Here is a 25,139-nt window from a genome sequence, read left to right on the forward strand (position 1 = left end):
GGGAATTGCCAGTAGACATATGTCTGCAGTACGAATAAGAGTATGGATTTCATATGAAAATGTAACTTAAGCAAACACATTATTTTAAATTATGGTGCAAATTATCTGTTGTTATTTTAAGTGTTAAAAAGTAAATTAAATCAGTTTTTCATGGTTACCTGAGTAATAGAAATCAGAAAATAACAACAAAAATGTGTTCTCCTGCAATAAAAAATATTTCATCTTTTTTAACCCCTATAAAATCACCAGTTATCAGGTAAATACACCATTAAAATGTATTGTAACTTATAAAAATTAATAATAGTATAGTTCAAAATTGAAACATTTATTTGCAGGTACTAATATTATTTGTACATATGGAATAAATATTGAAAAAAATACTACAGGCTATACTTTGTAACGTGTATGGCCAAAGTTTAATATTTTAATATAAAATTATGTTCTTTTTCATTTCCAATATTCTTTTATTGAATAATAACGTTTTCCTATTAAGCGTGACTAATTTTATTTCAATGTCTAGAAACTTATTTCTTCTTTAATCTTATTTTGGCAATTATTGTATAATATTGTTCCTGTGTTTAAAATTTGTTTTTTTTTACATTTATTTGTTTTGTGAGATTTTATTTTTGTGTTATTTTTTATTCCAATACTGTAATTATTTGTATGTGCTAAACCATGAGAGAGAACGACTTCTATCAGATATTATATTACGGTACTTCCTAATTGCAAATACTAGTAAACTTTTGAAAATACATTTGCATTCTTTTCTTCTCAATATTATAAATAAGTTTCTTATGGATTATTTTTCTAATATAAAGATATTTTTGACTTTAAGATTCGCTATTCCTCAAATCGAGATCACATTTTTCATGTAAAATGTATTAATAACACATAATAAATTGATATTAATAATCTTGTATGATAAAAGGATGAGTGTTTTCAGTAAAAAGATTCTACTTGCTAATATTTTACACATGCCATGTATGTACTTGTCAAATTTTATATTTCTATAATTCAAGAATGTATATGCCATTTGATGACTGATCAACACTACAATTAATTTTAATATTTTAATTTGGACATGTTGTTCTCTTATTCGATTGAACTTGATTTTTTTAAGTACAAGTCAAACAATTTTGACTACAGTGATTACAGTGCTGATTAACTATTTCAATATTTATGAATAAATCCATATTAAAACAGTGTGTAACATTGTTTAAACACTTTGGAAATCAAAATAAAGTTATTAGAATATATAAAAACAACAAATAAGACACATAAAAATATGTAATATGTACTTATGACATATGTAAGCCACAGTTTGAGTTATCTATAAACAAAATATATTAAATGTCTAAAATTTCACATTTCAGACTCCACTTTTCAAGTGGTTTTTTTTAGTATTCTTAATTAATTAATTTTTAGCTGTAGTGTTAATTTTCTAGTTACTGGGTACAAAGTATCTGTACAAAAATTATTTCTTTTAACATTCTGTATAGCTGCAGTAAATGGAAAATAAATAGTAATAGTTGATCATTTAAACACAGCTGAAAGAACAATTCTAGTGGAGCCAAATAAAAATGAACCCTCTGTTTTTAATTTTTTTAACCATTGGTTAGAATGTAAATACCTTTATGAATAACAGTCCACTGTCAACATGAATCAATAGTAAAACTTTCAAAACATATCACTTAAATTATATTTACAACACTTACATTACCTAGTTTATTTATTTTCTGCAGTCTCATCCTTGTCAAGAAAAACTTAAATAACTTTATTACAAGAGATTCAATCCACTGTTACAACACCAGAAGTTCAAGATCTGTTAGATATAAGATGTGCTAGATTAAATAAAACCCAAAAGTATTCTAGCTTTCTTTGAACCAAACTTTTTAATAAATTGCCTTAAACATAACATTCCAATTTTAATATGTTTTTAAAACAAAAATTAAACATTGGTTGATTAGGCAAGCATTTTATAGAGTAACTGAATTTGTACATGGTAATTCCTCTTCTGTCAATTTTTAATTTACATTCTTATGTAAACATGTTTTTCTTACTTGAATGTTTATATTTATTTGTGTTTAATTTATTTGTTTGTTTAATTCATTTATATGTTTTAACTTATTACATGTATTGTTTACATTTCAAATGTAGATAATGTAATTATTAATTTTTTTAGGCTATAAGTGTATTTTTTCTTTTTTTGTATTGTGCCCATTTAATTTGACATGTAATTTAAAACCTAAGATTAAGGCTTTTGGGTTTCATTATGTCTATTGCAACCACTGTTGATTAGTGACGAAAAACATATTTCATTTAATTTCATCTAAACATAAATGTCTATCATTGTAATAAAATGTCAATTTCATAAGACGAAAATTATATGAAACATTTGTAAACAGAAAAATGTTGTATTTCTTACTAATACATTAATAAATAAAGGGTTTTTGCTATTTTTACAAATATGTATTGGAATTGTGACTAAAGGAAAAATATTGAAAGTATTATAGTTGTAAAGTAAACTTGATGCTCTCAAAGAAGTGGCAATTGGTGAAGCAATGTTTCCTTTCAGGCTGACAAGTTAACTTCCCACCCTTAATCATAATGACTATTTTAGATTTTGATGTTTCATTGAGCTACAGTAATTAATGGTTTGAAAGTTGTAACATAATTAATCCTTTGGACTCGCTGTGACATGTTCTTGTACAATAAGTGTGATTCTACACTCATAATATATGAGTATCCAGGTCTTGACACTCAGAAGGTTAAAATCACACAATTTAAATACTTAGTCAAATATTGTAACACTTTAGAACATTTTTAATTTTGTTGAATCTGTGTTCTATGTAAATGTGCTAGTCACAAACAGTAGCATAAATGGCCTTCTAAAGTATGAACATACACATATAAACACATCTAACATACAAGTGTCATAAGGTATGGTGGTGTAGCTGAAATTCCCTCCCCCAAAAAATGACATAAATAGTCTGGACACATGATATTCGGATATATAAGCGGATGTATCCCTATGATAGAGGTTTATACAAGGAAAAAAGATGAATTTATCTCTGACAGTTTTAAGCCTGTTCAGTGGAATAGAATTGCACCAAGGTTAGCAAAAACTGACATTGTTATTAGAATTTGGGCAATGCATTTCCAAGAATGCATTGGGCAAGATTTTCCAGAATGCATCATTAACCACAATTGTTGATGAACAACCATATCACTATTTAGAAGAAGGTAGCTCAACATGTCTAGTTCACTGCAGTTGAGAAGGATGGTTGTAGTAGATGGCCTCTCTCTCTCTTAGTGGCAAAGACTGTTTACTATACCTAGATTTGGGTTGTCATTCAGCCACTCATTTCGAATGGTATGATGCCTGAAGCTGATATTTTCCGAAATCTTCCAGATTTTTTTTATTAGATCTTTGTAAGGGGTGGCCACAATCCTTTCTCCCACCCATTGAAAATTCGGAATCAGTGCAAAAATCTTTTCAGGCATAAGTAAGTATTGACACTTCTTGTCCTATATAACATGAGCTTGAAGTAAAAGACACACTTATCAGGCTTCCCTTATTCTTTAAAGAGCTGGCTGTAGTGGAACAATCTTAAGTTTTACTCCATAAGAGCAATGTTAAACTTCAAGAACTGACTGAATGGCATGAAATCAACCTCTTATTAAAATTGTAGGAAATGTCTTGTTTTAAAGAAATAATAATAAGTATCATCTAAGTGCTTTCAAGATCTCGTAGACCCTGTAGATACGTTTTTGTAATATTTCAATGATAAATAATAAACAGTTGAGATCTTTCAAACGTTTCAGTAATCAATAACAATGCAGAAAAACTAAAAAGTATTTGGATGTGTATTGTTTAAAATAAGACAACCTTCCATAGCTATGTGATAAAAATAAGAGTGTTAATGTATTTTAAAATTTAATATTATTCGTACAAAAAATACAAAGCACAGTACATTACAAATGTTGCCAAGTGCTGTAAAGCACGTGTGGCAAAAAATATTGTTGGCACAATTCTTAATAGCTTAAATGTCTCTGGTCTTGTGTGGAGGCTATGCTATACTATATTTCAATAACATTTGCAAATCAAACAAAACAAACAATTATAAATAATTTAACAAAACTGGAACAACAATAAACAGATAAAGAATAACAACAACAAAGCAATAACAAGGAAATCAACAACAAAATGAGTGAATAACAAGAAAAGTCAACAATAACAGGATAAATACAACAGCAACAAGATAAAATATGCAACAACGACAAGATTAATACAATGCTTAAATAAAATTATTACATAAAATAACAATAATTTTCTTTCGATTACTACCTATCCTAAAAATAATCGACTACAAAAATGTTTTTGCTTTAATTTTAAACTTTGGTTTGCCCTCAAACAGCAAATGTAGTACCATACTCTAAAATAAACCTATTGAACAACTTAACACCAGAATAACAAAATTGCCTTCTAGAAATTTCCTTTGAAAAATTAGGTAATAATAAGATTACATTATTGGAAGAGCGTGTAATTCACCTTATTTTCTTTAAAACAATAATTTTCAATGTTTTTTCAAAATGTGGCAAAGAGTACATAAAGCATACAACTGTTTAAAATTTAAAATATCCTCTTGTTGAAATAAGTGTGTAACAGGATCAAACTTTCTTAAATTATAGATATTTCTCACTGCAAATCTCTGATTTAGTACTACAGGCTGAAGGATAGTTTCATACGTACTACCAAAATGAATAATTCCACATCTTAAAGTACCTTCGAACCACGAGGTGTAAAGTTGTTTTAGATGTTCTGCTCTAATAAAATTTTTCATAATGGTTACAATGCATAGTTAATTTTTTCTCAACTTAACACTTAATGCATCAATGTAATAATTCCATTTTAAATTTCGGTCAATTATTAATCCTAGATATTTAACTTTATCAACTATTTCTATTTTTTCACAGGTTACAGTTATAGTTTACATATGTGTTTATGGCAGAAAATATCAAATTCAATTTCTTTACAATCTTTATCTCTATTAAAAAATAATAAACATTTAGATTTTGAAGTATTGACAAGAAGTTTGCTTTTTATTAACCATTGTGATATCATATTTAAATCGTGACTAATTTACATTTTCAAACCTTTCTTTATTGTAGGCAGAGCATACTAAAAGATGTATCATCAGCGTAGGCAAAAATAGGAAGAATATAGATTTAGTGTTAGCAATTCATTTTATATAAATTATAAACATTAGAGGACCAAGAACTCCCCCTTGTGCAACACCATATCTAAGTTCTAATATGTTACTGGTAAAAGAGTTTATTTTCACAGTTTGTTTTCTATTTTTACAAAAGGTAGTCAGCCAATCCAATGCCCTCCCACCAATTCCATAGTACTGTACTTTTTTTAAGAGAATGTCAATATCAACAAGGTCAAAGGCTTTTTGAAAATCAAGATAGATGGAAACTGTGTTTTTATTTGCGTTTATAGAGTCAGAGATGTGTTTTAATATGGTTTTCTAATGCTAAATCTGCTCCTTTATTCGGTACAAATCCAAACTGTTTATTTGAAATGATTGATCTAGAATTTAAATATGCAAATAATATGGTCCTTTACTATTGTTTCAAAAATTTTAGCTATACTACTAAATCAACGAGATAGGCCTTAAGATGAGGACTTCCTTGCAATCACCAGCTTTATAAATAGGAACAACAAGAGCCACTTTAAAAGAGTCTGGAAATATGCCTTCAATTACAGACAAATTAAATATATGAAGTAAAATTGGAGCAAATATGTCCAAATTTCTTTTGATGGTAATAATATTATTAATGCCATCACTTCCAGGAGCTTCTTTTTTATTTTCATCTTATTAATAGTCTCAACAACTATATTATCATAACTAACACAAAAACCCACATTACAGTCTCTAAATTCATCATCAAAAAACATATCAGATCCAAAGTGTGTGTGTGTGTGTGCGCCCGTGTGTGTGTGTGTGTGTGTGTGTGTGTGTGTGTAAATACATACTACATACATATGGTAAATAATAAAAGTCAAAGACAAAGTTTAAAAGAATAAATTATCTACTTACACATAAGTAATTCATTAACATTATAACAATCTTTTTGTTTTAACCATTTAAGCAGAACAATTTTAAATCTTTTACAAGAGACATCTTTGGCATTTACAGGCAGCTTATTAAACAATTTAGTACCAACATAGAAGTAGGAGTGCTGGGTTTTAGTAAGCCTAGCAAATTCTAAGTCAATAAGGTCTCGATATCTAGTGGAGTAGTCAGGATTTGAGCTTCTAAGGTTAAGAATGTCTAAATTTTCTTTAATATACATTAAACTTTGAAATATAAAAATGCAGGGTACAGTAAGTATATTATGATCTATAAAAAAAGGTTCAAGTTACATGAGTTAGTAGTACTTACATTGAACATTGTGCGTAATGCTTTCTTCTGGCATAGAAAGACCTCTTTAGCACCATTTGAGTTACCCCAAAGAAGAGTTCCATACAAAATATGTGAGTGAAACAGTGCAAAATATGCTTTCATTATCAAGTTGGAGCTGGTATAAGTTTTGAGTTTTTTTAACAAAAATATTACTCCAGATAATCGGGTGCAAAGGACATCTGTGTGGTGTTTCCAGGTAAGCTTTGAGTCCAAGTTGATACCAAGTAGTTTGACTGATTTATTTACAGAGTTATTCCGTAAGCTAAAAATAATATGCTCAGTCTTATCTTTATTCACATGTAAACCATTAGCGGAAAACCAGAAGTTAGACCTGTCTTTCATATAGTTGATCATAGCTGAATTAATTTCTGGAAGCAAATTAGAGCACATTAATGTAGTATCATCTGTGTAGAGTACACTTTTATTAGGTACAAAGTTTGGAAGGTCGTTAATGAAAACAGTGAATAAGAAGGGGCCCAGGACAGAGCCCTGGGGAACCCTGCTTATCACCCGTTTAAGGTCTTACCTCTGTTCACCTATTTTTACAAACTGGTACTTATTAGATATATAAGAGATAAAAAGGAAAAGCTCATTTCCCTCAACTCCATAGTAATCCAGTTTTCTAATAAGTTCTTGGTGGGGCACAGTTGCTTAAATCTAAAAGTAGGACACTAACTTCTTCTTTGTTTTTAAAACTCTGAGAGATATATGTGACCACACTCTCAACAGCATTAACAGCAGACAGATCGCATCTAAAACCAAACTTTGCAGATGGGAGCAAGTGATTTTGTTCAAAATAATACTCAATCTGGCACTTAATAATGCTTTCAATTATTTTAGATATGACTGGTACCAGGGCTATAGGATGATAGTTGTTTACATTAGTTCTATCTCCTTTTTTAAATATGGGCACAGTGACTGTTACTTTTAAGCAATTTAGAAAGTCTCCAACGTTAAACATCCAGTTAATGAGAAAAGTTGAAGGGTGCATTATTTCACTAATTATTTTTTTAAGTACAAAATTAGATAGTCCAAAAACATGTTCAGCCTTAGAGTTACTTGACGTAAAAACAATGTTAACAATATCAACATGTTTTACAGCATGCCATTTAAAAGGTAAATCTTTGAATTATTTAAACCAGAAGATTCTATCATGTCACTTTCACTAGCTATATTTGGACTAATATTACCATTATTTACATAATTACAAATATTTACAAAATAATTGTTAAAATCATTAACAGATATAGGAGGTTCAGTCTGAGAGCATTTCTTAGGTGTACGCCCTGTGTCATTATTACTTGCAAGGCTGCCTTGCAGAGGTTGTTTGACCCCAAGATAAATTCGCCATTGGCATTTTTTTGCTATGTCTATTTGAACTCAATAAACCTTTTAATTCTTCTGTGATTCTCTAATAGACCTGGATCAAGTTTAGATTTTTCATGACATACCTAGAAGTATCTTGACTTTGGTTAAGAAAGGTGTGTGAAAGCTAAACTGAAGCTGTATGTGGCTACCATTACAACCAGTTTTTAAGTTAAATGAGCACATTAAAAATTAATCAAACACAACAGTTTAATAATTTGAATTTCTCCTGCTGTGTATTTTCAAAGATATATAACATGTTCTGGCACTGGAAAAACCTACAAAAACACAAAAGCTCATGATGCTTTGAGTAGAATAGCTGCAACCCTTGCAAAAAGTTGACTGTTATATACTCCTGCCAGTGAGCCTAGACTTTGAAACTTCCTTTTTTCCTGATATTTAAAAATATGAAAGATACAACTAGTGAAAGGCTAAATCAGTGAAAAAGAAATCAATCTTTCAATAAACACTGTTTGCAGGTGTATTTAGTACAATCCAAATATAAGTCAGGTTTACCAACCATCCAAATAATAGAATAAAAATTCTCTTCAAGCAACCTTAAAAAACAGGTGTGATTTATTATTTGTTGAAACCCATGAGGAAAGCATAACAAAGTACTATGGAAATAGTATGGAAGTAGTATATGGTATATTTTAAAACAGTAGGTCTTTTTTCTTTGGATTAAGAACAAAATGGGTTGTTGCATTAAAAAATTTGACTCAAACCCACCTCCCCTGCTGGCTAGTTTTGGACAATTTTTCATTATGATATTTAAAAACTAGAAGAAATTTCATGCCTAAAACGTTTCATTGTAGGTAATAATAAGAGAGATGTGACAGTTTTAAATCTGTCCAAAAACAGTTTTTTGAGCGCAGAAAGTGAACTACGGAACCAATAATTAACTTAACCACATTAATTTGTTGTTCTTGTTATTACAACATTTCCATTAATCTTTGCTGTATCTCGTATAGTTTTTAAGATTCCTTCAGTGTGCATACAATTTGGAACACCCAGTATATAGATCAAATTCTATATCTAACAATTATGCATGTTTCCTACTAATATAATGGTAATAAACACAAACCTCGAAGGCAAACCATTATAAAGAAAAGTACAAATGAAAGAATTTTTTACCAATTTGCTGAATGTTACAGATTGTCCTCACCACTAAACATAGATAAATGCTCTTCTAGCCACATGAATAAGACATTACCTAAGTATTTAAGCCAACAATTGCTTTCCTTGAGGAGGCTGGAACTGAGAGATGACAGAGAGGCAGAATGTTGTTTGTCTGTCCAGTCTTCAAAAAAGAGAAGGTACGTGCTGAAATATAAAACAATGTTGTACCGATGTTAAATAAACTAGAGTGATTAGTTGGTTTTTAATATATCAAAAACACAAACATTCCAAGTTGATGGACCACGCTTCTTTAGGATAATCACAGTTTCAGATAAGGCCAACCACATTAATAAAACTTGCCAGGTTAGTTTTGATGTCTAGGAACTAAGCAGCAGCATCATGCACAAACATATACACACCTACAGTTGGAGGACTTTAGCTGTGCTCGTAGGGCCCTAATACTACCCTTTCAACAAATAAACGCTATCTGTGTGGCGGGTTGCGTTTACGCGCTAGCCGCTGAGATGAAGGCGCAACAATCGCTTAAACTCACGATTTCGATTTGCAGATTAGTATTGACAAATACGTTATTTTCAAAAACACGTTAAACAACACTATAACAACTAAAAAACAAGGATAAGTCCTATTATTGCTATTATTCGGTATTATCTTATTATTTAATTCTGCCACAATCAGCACTGTCACAAAACAGACTGATTTTAGCGAGTGTGGTGAGTTATTTGGGCCAACACGATTCCCGAAAGGAGGGTTTACCCATGAGTCACAGAAAATGTTTTCGGGACGCAGCGCATAATGCTACCCCGCCACCCCTCCCGCATATCACCACACACACTCAAGGTCACGCGCACAGCTAAAGTCCTCGAACTGTACAGTGTGGGTCGGCCTTCACTATTTATAGCCATAGTATGCAATCAATTTGTAATGAATGTAAGCTGTTAGCATAATAGTATATAGAGCACTGAATCTTATAATTCTTGCAGTAGTATGAATATAGTATGTGAATGTATCAAAATGGCTGACATAATTTGTCCTCTCAAAAACTTAAAAGGTTACCATCTAGAAACCTTCAGATTTATCAAAAAACATTATAAAAGAGTGAAGAATGGTTTTATATTTTTCTATGTTGTATTGGAAGTGAATGGCTGTAACTTTTAAATTGTTATTGAGTATAAGTTGGGGAACAAAGTGACCCAGTGCATAAGCAGTATTATGTCTATTCCATGGTGTGAATCAATAAGAGATTGTAGTTATGTTAAAACATCCATGTTTCATTGCATAAGCTAATAGATGAATATATTACATAATATATGTTATTCTTAAAAATGCTTCATTTGGAGTCTGAGTGTCATAATCAGGTTTGTAAAAATATATAAAACCTTTAAGAAAATTCTAACAAGAGAGTAAGTAATTGATTGAAAGTTGTTTATTAGTGTTCAAAGATATGTGTGAGCTGTTATAAATGTTTAAATATATGGTAATTATAATTTATAATATTGTACATTTAAAACATAAAAAAGTGTGCACCGTATTTTCTTACAGTAAAAATGGATGTATCTATAAATAAATAATAAGGAGAATCTAGATTGATAAAACTAAAATGCCTATGAATTATAGTTCCAAACAATAAATTAGTAATCTAATATATTATTATAGTAACCATATATAAATGTATATATTCTAAAAAGTAGGAAGCGAATATTTATTTCAATATTAGATCAGGAAAAATTTTTATGCAAAAATTTATACAAATTGTGGGTTATGTAATGTGACTTTGAGGAAGAGCCATGCAAACTTAAGGTATATAAATTGGAACCAGTATGGCACAATTTTTTATTAGGAAGGTATATAAATAATAGTTTTCTTCACTAGGACCAAAAGTAGTTGTTTTAATGTACAATCGTATTTTAAGAACTAAACAAAGCCAAGTTCAGAAATATGACTAAACCCCTAAAGACACTTTTGCTCCATCTGATGAACAACAGTTTTTATCATTTAATTGTTATTACAGTATTATGTAATCAACATAGTAATACTGTCAAGTTTACATATAAAAAGTTTTTTGTATTTACTTCTATTCAAATTATAACAAGGTTTGATATTTGTGAAGTAAAAAAACTTAAATTGTGTGCCATTGTACTTTTCAAATCCTTGTTATAAGGTAACAAAACACAATCACTTTATGGGCCAACTTAAGTTTAAAAATAGTTGTTATTTGTGCAGTATGATAAAAAAATTACAGTCTTCATTTTTATAACAAAAATTGTATTAACTTAATTAAAATGAACAAATTCAATTTATGCCAAAATTTAAATCATTGTTCGTGCACTGCCTTGAGTTTATGTTCTCAGAGAGCTCTTCACAATCCCCTGCACTACACACCTTACTCTACATAATTTGTTAAGCCTGAGTATCAACATATCAGATTAACTGTATGCTTGTCATATTTTCTAGGGATACATCAGTAAACAACAGGGTAGCCAAGTGCCTGTTTTCTCCAGTAAGAACTTCCAAACCTCATGAAGTAACTCAAACCATTAGAAGGTATCAGACAATTCCTTCCTTTGATACTCCCCAGCGTAATTCAATTACAGCCGGGACACTGAGAAGTAAAACTAGGGGTTTTGTGTTAGGTCGGGGAAGCTATGGAGTGGTTGTAAAGGGAAAGTATAAACGTAAGTTTCATAGATATGTATAAATTTTAAGTAGGCTACACATAACAAAATCTTTATCTGAATCAAGTTAATGAAATAAAAAGAGGTCAAATTCATAAGTTAGTAAATTTAATACAGGCAACTAATTTAATATCTGTCCTTGCTTGAGGATGGACAGATTATGGCTTAAAAGGAGATCGTCCTATCCGTTAAAAAAATTAGAATATACAGTATTTTTCCATGACACTGTTACAATTAATTTTCATGTACTGGTATATCAACTATAATATCATTAAAGCTCAAACAGGGAGATGTACAATCAAAATTGTATTATACAATCATTTCTTTTCCCACCAACCATTTTATTTGTAAAATAAATTCCTAAAGAGTATTACAATAAAATGAGATATATCATAAAATGCTTGTAGTTTACTTCATTGAATGTGATGTTTAATCCTTACAAAATAAATTTAGGACTCATGGGGCATTTAGCTACAACAGGAAATTACAATAGGCAGATTTCTATGAAATTGGCATAAACAGTTAACAAATAAACTTTAAAATGCTCTTAGATCATATATTTGTATACAGTATTGGATATGTTGTATTCCATATCTCTCAGATTTCCCACAAGTAAACACTAGAAAATAATATCCCTCCAAACGAAATTTTAGGATGCAATCCTAAAGAACTAAACTTACATCTATCATGTCCTCCTCATTTCTCAGTAGAAGAGGCAATACATTGACTCTGACCAGCAGAAATTAATTATTTTTGTAGACTACAAAAATATTTAATTTTATAGTTTTCTTTCTACTCCATATAAATAATATAGACAAAAATATTGTGATGACAAAAATGACTTCACAACACTGTGCGTTATTTTATTTCTGAACTATTTACAGCTTACTCATTGATTGGTAACAACATTCCTTAATCTAAAAATAACATAGAATGTACGGTGCCCAAATGGAAAAATAGTTTTGTTAAGTAATTTTTATTGTATTATATTAAACATTTTGAATATTAAGTGAAAGAGCTAATGTAGATATTTTTATTCATCCAGATTATACTAAACAATCTGATGAATAATTAATTAATAAAAGTGTTAAATTTTATATATTTTGCCAGGTGAACTAGTAGCTGTGAAAATTATACCAAAAATCAAAGAGTCTAAAAGTCGTCAATGTTTGGACAGGGAAATGAATGCCCTTAGTTTAAAACATCCAAATATAATTGAAGTCCACAAGGTGATCAGACATTCTCCAAGTGATATAGGTTTTGTGATCATGGAACTGAGTGATAATATTGATTTGGAAACCCTCCTTCAATGTGAAATATTGCCATTTAGCATCAAACTAAGGTGAGAATCTTTATACTTTCCTAAAAGTCGCAAAAACAAGATTGTTTTATTATACTGAAGAAATCTGATTATTAATTAGTGGTGTAAAAGACTGTATTTATTTCAGTTCAAATGCTAAACAGTCCCTTTTTTCTCAGAGGTGTATCTAATGAAGTTGGTCCCTGCCAGGAGTGCTGGCATGGTAACCAAGCAAAAAGAACACTTTTTTTACTTTTTACATACAATAGTGTAAAACAAGAAATGTAAGAATAATCCTATGTGAGAATCAGTAGTTGGTTTATTCAATTTAAATGCATTCACAGGTTAAAGAAGTGTTTTAACTCAACTTTGTATAATCATGAAGTAGTCATAAAATGTTAACTATACTGTAACATACCGCCAGGTCAGGTGTGAGAATATGATAGGGGTGTCTAATAGTTGCATAGTGAGTGAAGCAACACCGACAGATACAAGGCACCAACCACCACTTTCTTGGAAATATTTCCAGTTCAAACTTACAATTTCTCGTCTTCATTGTCTTTGAGCTTACATTCATAGTTCAGTACTTTATTTAAGTTGTGTCAAGTAATAGGTCATTATTTTTCTTCAATAATCCACTGTTGGTTCTATATTTCTATAGTTAAGCACTGAAGTAAAAATCAGGATTTTTTAAAATTAGGTCCATTTATTTCCCTAAGACAATAGGAACAATAATTACAATAAAAATAAAAGAATAACTTGTTGGATTTAAAACACTCTCTTAGAATTTAATACTCTGTTTAAAACAGTGTTTTCGTCTAGCTTGCCTACAGGCAACATCGCCAATTACTTTATCAAAATTAAGATTTTTAACACTGCCAAACAGATCAAATGTAAATAATACCAATAATATATTTTACAGCAGCTTCTTAAGAGGAATTAATTTTTCATTGCTGGTCGAATCCCTCATGAGATATGATTAAATATATTACAAAGACAATTATTATGATTGTTTTCCAATCCTGGCATTAAGTGGTTTACTCTCAGTTGTTGCAACACTTCCTACAGTAATTGAACAAGATCTGTTCAATAAAACTGGTGTTAAAAATTAAAACTTTCAATAGTGGTCTGCAAAATTACACATCAAAGTTGATTTTAAAATCTACATATCTTTCTTGACTAATGCCTAATTCTTTTAACCACCTGGTCAAGAATAAAAGTTAAAACTTGTACACAAATTTGGTCTAAATTGGATTACAAGTTTCTGAGTTATGGAACTATAATTTTCAAAGTTGCAGTTCGGTTAAAAAGAGCTAAAACTCCAGCATCTTTGTTCGTTGTTATGAAAATAAAAAGTAGAAGTAATTATTTATAAATTACTTGCTTAACATATCTTCTAAACACAGAAATAAACAAGCTAAATTTTAATGTAATTCCAGTTACAGTATTATAATTTTACTAGTTTGTTGTTAATGTTCAAACTGGGATATCTATACGTTTTGATCCAAGAGCAGCAGAGCGGCAGGCGGCACAGTGCGGAATCCTTCTACAACTACATATACAGGGTGTCAATTAAGTCTGGAACCTCTTTTTTAATTTTTGAACCATAATAGAAAGAAATACCAAAGTTCACACGTGCTTACTGGTGATAGTAACACACACATCTGCCCAATTACCGACCGGATAATCCCTTTGGGGGATGGTCCACAAGGAGTCGGACAAAATTCTTAAACAGCAGCATAGGTCAAATTTGGTATCAAATTAAAGGTCTTACTTAGCAGAGTACAATGCCGCAAACCGGACTTCTAAAGGTGGATTCATTCAGTAGTTATAGCTATTTGAATTTTAAAACAATTGAACAATGTAAATTATTAAGTATTACAAGTAAACACCAATTTTTAAGTACCTGTGATCAAAGTAAGTGTTCAAAATGTTCCCCTACCATCGTCTGGCAATGTCCTAGGCGGTTGTAAAAGCCATCCACTGCATTTTGAAGGTAGTCACGAGGAATATCTTGAGCTTCTTGGACTATGAGATTTCTTAGGTGCACCAAATCTCGAGGCTTAGTACGATAAACTTTATCTTTGAGGTATCCCCAAAGAAAAAAATCCAGCGGAGATAAATCAGGGGAACGAGCAGGCCACTCTACTGCACCACGTCTTCCAATCCATCTGTGAAGGAATATTGTATCCAAGTATTCTCTAACAAGGAGAGCAAAGTGTGGTGGCGCGCCATCTTGTTGGAAATAAATTCTTTGAAATTGTCGACCAAGAGCAGCTTGTAGTGCAGGAATTATCTCATTTTGGAGCATTGCTAGATACGAGTCACCATTTAAAATACCATTGATAAATAATGGGCCCATAATTTGATTTCCTATAATACCTGCCCAAATGTTAAGTTTCTGTGGATGCTGTGTATGACTCAATCTGCCACTTTCACATTCTAACAGTAGTTGTGTTATTGGTAATAATTATTGATTCCTGGCTTCGATTACTACATTGTCAGATGATGGGAGGAGAACATTTTGAACACTTACTTTGATCACAGGTACTTAAAAATTGGTGTTTACTTGTAATACTTAATAATTTACATTGTTCAATTGTTTTAAAATTCAAATAGCTATAACTTTGGTATTTTTTTATATTGTGGTTTAAAAATTAAAAAAGAGGTTCCAGACTTAATTGACACCCTGTATATTGATATTACCTAACCTATGTATATTACAGTGTGCAGCCTTTATTCAAACATGACAACATAACGTTTTATAATTATTTCAATACTTTATCAATATTTTATTATGAATTTTTAAAACAAAATTTAAATGTGCCCCCCTCCACCTCCACATCTTGTTGCCCATTATTACTTTATTGTTAATTTTACTTTAATGATAGTCTAAAGCTTTGATGATCTGAATCCAAACATATATTGAGACACAGGCATGAACTAACTTTGTGTAAATGATGTTTCTGTTGTCTTTAATCTATACATTTTTAGGCACATATTTATTAAATTTATATAAATGGCCTTAGCCTAATTTGATTTTAATAACGATTGAATCACAAAATGTATTCCTTGCTCATAAGTAATTTACTATAATAGTAGCAAATGAAAGATCAGGACTCGAGCCCCGGAGGAATAAGTAGTTGTGAAATAATCTTTATTGTAATTAAATTATACTAATTGCCATTTATATGAATTTAATGAATATTAAATGTCAAGAAAACATTTTAAAATTGCAAAGATACCTAAATCAAAATTGTATATAGGTTCTTTTAATTGTTCTTCTTTCAAAATACAAAAATGCATACATTTATTTTCTTACATTACAGTGAGTTATTGGTGCTATAAAAAACTGTTCAACACTCTAAGTCATTATTATATACGGTACTGAAAAGTTTTTTTTATATTATTTTGGTATACAAACACTACTTTTTCCATTTAGAAGATAGCTGTTTAAATAATATTCTTCTTGAAACTGTTAGTGCTCCTCTTTGTTTAGATATCTAAAACAGACTGGGAGAGCACTTGAGTATTGCCATAGTAAAGGAATTTTACATTTGGATGTAAAACCAAAAAATATTACTCTATGTCCATCAAATAATATTTGCAAACTTTGTGATTTTGGAAGTTCGATATCTACTTGTAGTGCTGAGAAATCAAGAAGCAATATAAAGGTAGGTGTAAAATTTATTTTGATTCCTTGCTAGTAATTTAAGAAACTCCTGGCTGTTTATGACTTTTTGCATCAGATCTGACCATTTTTGCTTTATTAAATATCTCCTACGATGACTTTAAACAGCTCTGAACCTAGCTGAACGTTTATATTTTTATAAAGAATTAAGATAAAAGGTTTTATAATATACATCGATGATTCTGACCTTGAGAAGCTCTTATCAGAGGCCCTGCATCTTATTCAATGTGGTACCTTAAAGACAACAATTCTACTTTCAAACTTGTTCCAGAATCTATGTTGTAAAGTTGTTGGTTTGTTGATGAGGGTGCCATTTAATTATCTGTCTTAAACAATGACCATTGTTAATACAGAGTATCTTGTCTGAATATAAACAAGTGAAGAAATTCAGTCTTGCAAAAATCATGAGGACAATCAAAACCTACCGAGTACAAGACGGCAGCTGTGAAAGATCGTGTGAATCTACCAGGTACACAGCAGCTGTGAAAGATCGCGTGTACCTAATGGGGTACACATCGTCGTAAACATGTTAAAGGAACAGCTTTTAAAAGAATACTACATGACTTGTGAGCAGACCAGCCCACACACTAGAGGAATCTATAAGTGCATGAGAAGATTACCTAAGATGCAATCATCACAATTCACATTTGTAGCATAATTATATTTATTTGTGCTCAGGACACTGTTCTATATAAATATGTAATAAAGCAATTTGTTTATTGTCTGTAACAATTTAAATTACCTGGGATTATTATTCACATTTTTACAGGGAACGTTAAAATATTCAGCTCCTGAGTTATTACGAGGAAAGACTGTAACAGACAAAACAGACACTTACGCATTTGGAATCACCATGTGGCAGGTCATTAATCAAGAGGTACCTTATGGAAAAGAGGATTTACATGTTGTCATCTATAAGGTAAGCAAACTACATCTGTACCAAAAAGAAATCAAACTAGGTAACAAAATATATATTAGAACAACAAAAGTTATCGTAAAGTATATATTGTGTAATCCATAAATTTTTTTACCCAGTTTTTAATCAGCTGATTTTTTTTTCAGGTGGTAGCACAGAATTTTCGGCCAGATAATCATATCTTGTTGTGCAACACACCAGCTGACCACATCTATAAAGCCTGCTGGGCAGCTAATCCTACTGAGAGGCCTTCAATGTCTACAGTTGTAACAATGTTAGAAGGAATTAAAACCACTTGAATAAGTAAAAAAGTTTTATTGTCTGATAGACGAGTTATTTACATTACTTGGAAAATCTGTATATTTTAGGTTTCTCCTGGCATATCTCCTCCAGGAACAAGCTGAAACACAAAAATGTTTGTTCAAACTAAATATATTATGTGCCATAGATCATAACATCTTAAAATACAACTACTATAATCTTTACTGACCTTAGTAGACAGTGATAAATACCTTGTTGTGAATACTAACACCTTCATTGAGTGAGACTGAGAGGTCTCACACTGATTCAGCCCAGTAAGGTGGCTGTAGCAGTCAATGTACTAACCTAATTGTCATTTAGGTGCATGTTGACAGCAAACTTTCGTCAAAATTTAATTGGCAAGGACAATGGTTATAAATAATCATGATCACGAATAAAAATATTCCTTACGGCTCAGTTGGAAGAAAGGTAGATTTCACATAAGACTGTCATCTCAAATGTCAAATTGAAGATGCAGAATTAGTTTATATGTTTATTTGCACAACACTGATGGAACAATAACCCTAAATGTTGGCATCTTAAATAACCATAACACTTTGAAATATTTGGAAAGTCAATAATCTTGAAACCCTACTAGACCAAAATTGTTACAACCATATCACTTCCTTTGTAAAAACGTAGACTTTATTTAGTTACAATTAATCCAAATTAATCTTTGCAAACATATTTAATTACATTAAACGGCTACTATCAGGAATTCTGAAAAGTTAACGAAATTAATAGGAATAAATATTGCTTGAAATTACTTAAAAATTTTATGAAAAGTGTAAATTTTGATTATCTTGTGAAATCTACTAGATAAAACTTTGACCAAATGTGAAATACGTTTTGTTGGTTAATACTCGCTAACGAATTCGTCCAAACTATACACAAATACTGTATATGTACCAAGTTTCCTCTGAATGTATTAAGAACTATTGTAGTTATCGTGTTCACAATTATTCCTGCTATGTTTTATACTACACGCAGGAATGTTTTAAAGCTTTGTACGCACACTACCTGAAAACCATACGTAATATCAAAAAACACATTGGAACAAACATAGTTTTACATTCCAAGATGACGGCCTCATGTGAAATCTACTTTTCTTCTGACTGAGCCAGAACAGATATTTTCAGTGCATGATACCTTTCAAGCATTGCAGTCTTTCCGGATTATTAAAGAAATATTGAATAGTTTCATGTAAAAATTAAACAAAATATTTCCTTTGATTTTGGGTATTATTTGCATTGAGTCTAATATCCTAGTAAACACATTAAATAGTGAAAATTACATAATTACTTTTCGGATTAACTCATTTTGCTAACAAAGCAAATTCTGAATACTTAAATGAGCCCAAAAAGAAATTCACTAAAATTACTGACCATAGTAATGTTGTTGCCATTAAGAAGGATTTGATCGAGACGAGTGATCCGGCGGCCTTCTGGGGTAGCTTCATATTCCGTCACATCTTCTAGCAACATGTTGACAAAGTCATCAAATCCTTGCAGCGTTCCAACGATTTCCTTGTCATTTTTCATGATTATATGTATACGGGACCCAATACATTTGTCAACCAGTTCTGAAACAATTTCAAACACAATAATTTTAGAAAGTTTTGCTATTGGTATTAATATATCACCATATAAACCAGTAACGTAATGACAAAATTGCTAAATCTTTGCAGTGTTCAAATGACCTTTTTTCATAATTAAGACAATTACAAATAATATTTACTTACGCTTTTTGTTAAGTTTAAATTAAGTTAATAACTTCAACATTCCCACAAAATAGTTAATCTTAAAATTAAATTAGGAAATAATATTTACGTAAAACTCATAATTTCTGTTTTATCCAAGTTCCTACATTTGCATAATGTTGGGTTATTTTCATTTTGAAAATCACACAATGTTTGACTCTCATAAATCTCTCCTTAGAATTGGTTACGAAAACAAACATGATATGGAAATAACCTACAGTACATGTATATGATAGAAACAAAATATATTTCAACTATTTTAGGGCTATATAATTATGCAATAATTAGGTTATTGATATTTAGCCTATGCACTAAATAAACCAATACCATATTTCTATAGGGAAAATGTCAAACAGAACATTAGATTCTTAAGTCTACTAAAATGTTTAGACCAATTGAAAAAAATGTGTGTATGTCTACAATAAGAGAAGAGTATGTCACACCACATGTCACGTAACAGGCCTCGCTCAAGTCTATACTTTAATTTATTCTAGAAATGGCCTGCAAACAGACAGACAGAAAAGAAATGTTTACACCCCAGGCTGCCAGTGAAAATCTGCCAACCTAGTGAGTAATAGACTTTAATGATGAATAGTCAAATCCCATGGATAGATGTATACACCTTCATCAGAATATTTCTCATCTACATAAAAATGAATTTCATGCAAAATTTAAAGCCTACAGGTGAATTCATTGTTGAAATGTTACCCTTTGCTAACGCTCAGCCAAATCCTAACAGGGATATGCATCATCGAACTCTTGTCTAATATACAGACAAGGTAGAGGTATGCCTCGTGTTGCATAATATGTGCACTGAGATTGCAGTCAAAATTTTTTCAAATTGATAGCTCATTTCATTCTTGTCTTGTGTACAGACAGACTGACAAACACACACAAAATTAACTTTTCATCCCCTCAACAGACATTAAGAGATATTGTGTCAACTTATTGAGGCTTTAGACACTTTACCAAAGTACATGTTTGGACATGCACCATCGTAGAACTCATTCTTGTATGTTTAGAAATAAAGTTTGGTACCAAATTTACAGAGGAAATAAATCTTAACTTATTTACATTGAAACACATAAACCAATATCTAAAACTTTTATTTTTTTGAGGCCTTTTGATAGCAAGGCTATCTTTGTTAAACACATCACAAAACCCTTAAATTTTCAGTTCAGATAGGTTTCATGACAGTGTTTAAATAATCAGTCTACACAAGCCACCATAAGATAATGCATGTTGTTATAGTTATGCTATATGTGTTAATATGCCACATGATAAAATCTTATGATTGTACTCAGTCTGATTAAAAATTTGGTTATTCTATGATTTTATTTTGCCAACATGGATATCCATAAGGCTAGTGTAAAAATTTATAAAACACTCAGCCAAATCCCACGGAATGATATGCACCATCATTGAACTCAGTGTCGCTTATACAATAGAAATGAAGCTACATGAAAATTTCATGTTTATAGATTAGTTCATTTTTAAGATATCATGCACATAGGTAGACATATAAACAGACAGATAGAAATGAAATTTTCTAGCCTTTAAGTAAATGGTTTTGCTAATGCTCATCCAATAAACTTATAGGCAACAACGGAGTATCGAAGAAATGTGTTGGTATGTAACGAAAAACTTTTCAATCAATCTACATGTCATATGAATGAGCTCTGTTTTACTAAGTTTGTCATTCTATTATTTTCCCATTACCATAAAGGTTACCTGTAAGACCAAAGTAAAAATGTTACCCAAATCCTATGGAAAGTCATGCACTATCATAAGCAATTTTATATTTTATATTTTTGAGGGTACGTGTTTGTTATGTATTGTTTTGTAATTTTAATTTATATTCTAATATGTTTTAATCGATATGACGCTCACCATACAATACTGCAATTGTCTACGGCAATAAAGCTATTATTATTATTATTATAAACTCAGTGTTGCCTATATAGAAATAAAGCTTCCTGAAAATTTTAAGTCGGTTTCTGGGACAGTTTGTTTTTAAGATATCATGCGGACAGAAACAAAATATTCTAAACCATAAATAAATAATAATATGACTTACTGACATAATAAATTGACTTTACTAACTATCCTACTACTAACTATTGTTGCTCATAACTATCCAGGTAAGCTGTAAGTAGCCTATTGTAAAGTATCTCTATCATTCTTGTACGATTATAATATAATATTGAAGTTGGGTAATATACCGAATCGTTCGATAATGACGATCAAATAACAAGTGTCGGCCACTTATTAAAGTCTCACCTCAGGCGACAACAGCTACTTACTTACTTAGGAAATTATAAGATTAAAGGTCGAGGTGGCAAATCACGAATTTGACGTTATCAACATATTCTCCTCATCCTCCTGAACAAAATATATATAGTTTTAGGGGGTGCAAATGACAAATAACATGATTTTAGAGGGTATATACATAAATAGTTAAGTTCTTAATGTTTTAATGTTCTGTTTGTGTGCTGTGTCTGGATATCTGTAAATATTATCTGCAGGTGGGATTGATAGCATATCTGTTATCTGAGCGCTCTGGGGCAGAAGTCAGAGATAACGTGTACTGTAGCTGGGATCGAGTGAGTGCGTGACAATCATGAATCTACCATCCACTAGTTCGACCAATCGTAGTGAATTGGTGTGTCAGAGTGTTTTGTCGGGCATGTTAAGAGGTTACGTTTCGACCGAAACAAGATTATTTAGTTACTGTACATTCTGTGGAACACACTAATGGTAAGTGTTCTCTATTAATGTCCATTTATATACGTATTCATGATTTATTAAGTTTTTTACACGGTACATAATTACCTTTCCATTACAATTCAATTTATATTTCTGATCAGCCCCTCTCGAATTTGATATTTTACTGATAGGAACTATCTCGAGGGATGTTTTTCTTTCCTTGACATCAGCGCGGAAGGTGCTGCCGAAGCCAACTCGATAACAACTACTTAATTTGTAGCTCGAAATTTAAGAAAAACGTTCATTTGGATCAAAATTCTTCTCATTTTAGTATTATTTTTCATTTATGTTTGCAAAGATGGCACCACATCCGATGACATCATCACGAGGTTGAATCATGGTCACAAAAGGTCACGTGATGCCCGATGTGGATGTAGAACATGGAAATATTGCTCCGCACTTGAATAGTTGTTCCATTTTTTATGTTCTAGAACTTTGTTATTTCTCATTTCCACCCCGTCAAACCTTATATTGTTTTGTTCTGTAGGACAATTCCAATAAGTTAATAACGCGAAATTCGTATTTTGCCGCTCCGGCCGTTAATGGGGCAATTACCCTTACTTCAGGTCCATCAGTTAGGTAAGACAGGTTAGGTTAGTTTTTGTAAGTTATCTCCCACACACACAACTTAAATCTGACCTGAGTCCAACTGTTGTTGATGTTTATTGAGTAGCTTAGGCTAGACTATAAGGTTAAATTTGAATTAACCTATCATTAATAATTCTTCAATACTTTCTATTACTATTTTCCTAAATTTCATGGTGATAGTGATAAACAAAAGGAAAATGGTTTTAGATTGGTTTTTGGAATAATAAAACTTACCCAGTGGCAAAAGTGTTGATGGATTTGTAGACACACTTGAAGTCATTTTCTAGTCTCTAAATCTATATTCTAGCTGTGTGATTAGTTCCAATACCTATAAATAAACAATATGAATAAGTTGCTGCTTTAGACTAACATATTATAATCAAATTAAATTATTTCATTAATGAAAATATAATGTAGGCTAAATAGGAAATTTCTTAGATAATGAATAATAATGTACTTCAGCTTTGATTGATTAATTACTAAAGTTATATTTTTTATAACAGGCTTTGAAATCTTTGGCGTATATACCTAACCTCAATTTAATTAAATCTATATTTTGAATTAATATAAATATTCTATTAGTTTTAGTACAAAATAACACGTTGACAACGACAAAAAAAGCACAATAAATTATCAAGTAGGTACCAAACAAAACAAAAGCAATAAGCAATCCGATACCGACCTACCCAAACTCAGCAGTACAATGATGAATGATTAACAGTCGACACAAACATTCAAAATTGAGAATCAGCATTCACTTCAGACTTCAGTAATCAGTAGTCACTATAAAAAAACAAACTAAACAAAAAAACTCGTGTATTTAATCCTCGACTACTTTGTGAGGTAGGAGCAGCTATAGTTGAAAGTATCCTAACAATACTAAGATTAGTTAGTATCAGTTGTTTCTTCCTTTTAGCTTTAAGTTTTATCTTTAGCTATCTTCTAAGAGTATATTTAATAGCGTTTTCTTATATTAAATTCAACTAGCTTCAATTTCCAAAATCAAGTCACCTTTTTATTACATTTTTTTTTAATTATTAGCTGTAAACACCAATACGCAATTAAGTACAATTATATAAACAGCAGACTATATATTATAATATACAACAAAATAGAAATAACATATATACAAGATTGAGAATAATACGGTAACAATTACATAATAATAATAACATATTGAATTGCAATCAAATACTAACTGCAATCTCCTGTTACTCACAAAACCGTAATAGTAAATATTAAATAACAACACACGACAAAATAATTGCATTTATGCTAGAATAAATAAAAATACATTATTTAATTATGTTAGAATTCAATACAAACATCGATCTACAAATTGACTCATAAAACATAATTTGAAGCATTCATTATAAATAAAGTACAAAAAATTAATCAGATTCTAGAATTAATTACAAAACATTGAAATAACTCCGTAAATACAACGCAACGAATACTTGGTAGTATTTATCTCCCCTCCTCCACCAATAGTTTTAAGCTTTAAATATATTAGTTTCACAACTACCACATGTGTAACTTTTATAATCAAAGGTTTACAACGATTAAAAGTCTGCCTATTGCCAAAATCTTGATGCAACAATAACTGACAAATTTCCGTTATAAACGTGTTTATTGATTTGCCATAAGTTAAGGTTTTTGCCATTTTACAGAAAATTATAAAAACAAAGAAAAAAATTATTAAATCGAATTAAAGAATTAAATAAACAACAAATTTAAAACCATTCATGCTAAATGGCTAAACAAAACATACTGAAGCAAGTCCATGCTAAAACAGTTTACAGTACAAGGGTGGTTTGATACTGGCCATTTTCATTTTTAGGGTTAGACAGCTGTACAGATCAAATCCGAGTTGGATGAAGTCCATGTGGGTTCTGCACAAACATTGAAGATAATTTATGTTCGCATCAATGAGTTTAAACGTGGTTGGAGAAGGACGAAAGATTAAGCAAGCTCCGGTCTGCCCGTCACCTCACAGGAAACCACCGATAAGGTGCATGATATGTTAATGGAAGATCGAAGATTAAAAGTTCGTGATATAGCTAAAATTGTAGGTATCTCAACTGAACTAGTGCATTGCATCCTTAAAAAAAAACTGGCCATGAACAAGCTCTGTGTGCGATGGGTGCTGCGCCTGCTCATTTTGGACCA

At 30.8% G+C, this 25,139-nt stretch overlaps 2 protein-coding genes across 4 annotated transcripts; one reads left to right on the forward strand and one right to left on the reverse strand.

Annotated features, from left to right (window-relative positions):
• On the forward strand, nt 1–17,884 carry LOC124364099 (serine/threonine-protein kinase mos). Its single transcript, XM_046819285.1, has 7 exons — nt 1–256; nt 8,993–9,154; nt 11,430–11,650; nt 12,761–12,992; nt 16,450–16,624; nt 17,411–17,560; nt 17,704–17,884. Exons 1-7 carry the CDS (start codon nt 192–194, stop codon nt 17,854–17,856), a joined length of 1,158 nt encoding a protein of 385 aa, XP_046675241.1. The 5' UTR covers nt 1–191; the 3' UTR covers nt 17,857–17,884.
• On the reverse strand, nt 17,858–23,919 carry LOC124364105 (U6 snRNA-associated Sm-like protein LSm5). 3 transcript variants are annotated; one of them, XM_046819317.1, is made up of 4 exons: nt 23,657–23,919; nt 23,205–23,298; nt 19,243–19,439; nt 17,858–17,957 (listed from the first exon to the last, which is right to left on the reverse strand). In XM_046819317.1, exons 2-4 carry the CDS (start codon nt 23,248–23,250, stop codon nt 17,922–17,924), a joined length of 279 nt encoding a protein of 92 aa, XP_046675273.1. In that variant the 5' UTR covers nt 23,251–23,298; nt 23,657–23,919; the 3' UTR covers nt 17,858–17,921. The 3 variants fall into 3 exon arrangements, with proteins under 3 accessions (XP_046675273.1, XP_046675255.1, XP_046675265.1); XM_046819299.1 differs by having other exon boundaries at nt 23,653–23,911; XM_046819309.1 differs by lacking the exon at nt 23,657–23,919 and adding an exon at nt 23,504–23,646.
• Between the last annotated feature and the right edge of the window lie 1,220 nt (nt 23,920–25,139).

Source organism: Homalodisca vitripennis, chromosome 1 (genome assembly GCF_021130785.1).
Source record: "Homalodisca vitripennis isolate AUS2020 chromosome 1, UT_GWSS_2.1, whole genome shotgun sequence".
Taxonomy (NCBI): Eukaryota; Metazoa; Arthropoda; class Insecta; order Hemiptera; family Cicadellidae; genus Homalodisca; species Homalodisca vitripennis.

Excerpts from the sequence above, each read along its gene's own strand:
- LOC124364099 (XM_046819285.1), top strand. The coding sequence starts at position 192 with ATGTGTTCTCCTGCAATAAAAAATATTTCATCTTTTTTAACCCCTATA. Across the intron at positions 257-8,992 it reads ATAAAATCACCAGTTATCAG|ATTGTCCTCACCACTAAACA; the intron begins GTAAATACACCA and ends TGAATGTTACAG. Across the intron at positions 9,155-11,429 it reads CAGTCTTCAAAAAAGAGAAG|GGATACATCAGTAAACAACA; the intron begins GTACGTGCTGAA and ends CATATTTTCTAG.
- LOC124364105 (XM_046819317.1), bottom strand. The coding sequence starts at position 23,250 with ATGACTTCAAGTGTGTCTACAAATCCATCAACACTTTTGCCACTGG. Across the intron at positions 19,440-23,204 it reads ATCAACACTTTTGCCACTGG|AACTGGTTGACAAATGTATT; the intron begins GTAAGTTTTATT and ends AAATTGTTTCAG. Across the intron at positions 17,958-19,242 it reads ATGGCAACAACATTACTATG|CTTGTTCCTGGAGGAGATAT; the intron begins GTCAGTAATTTT and ends TTTGTGTTTCAG.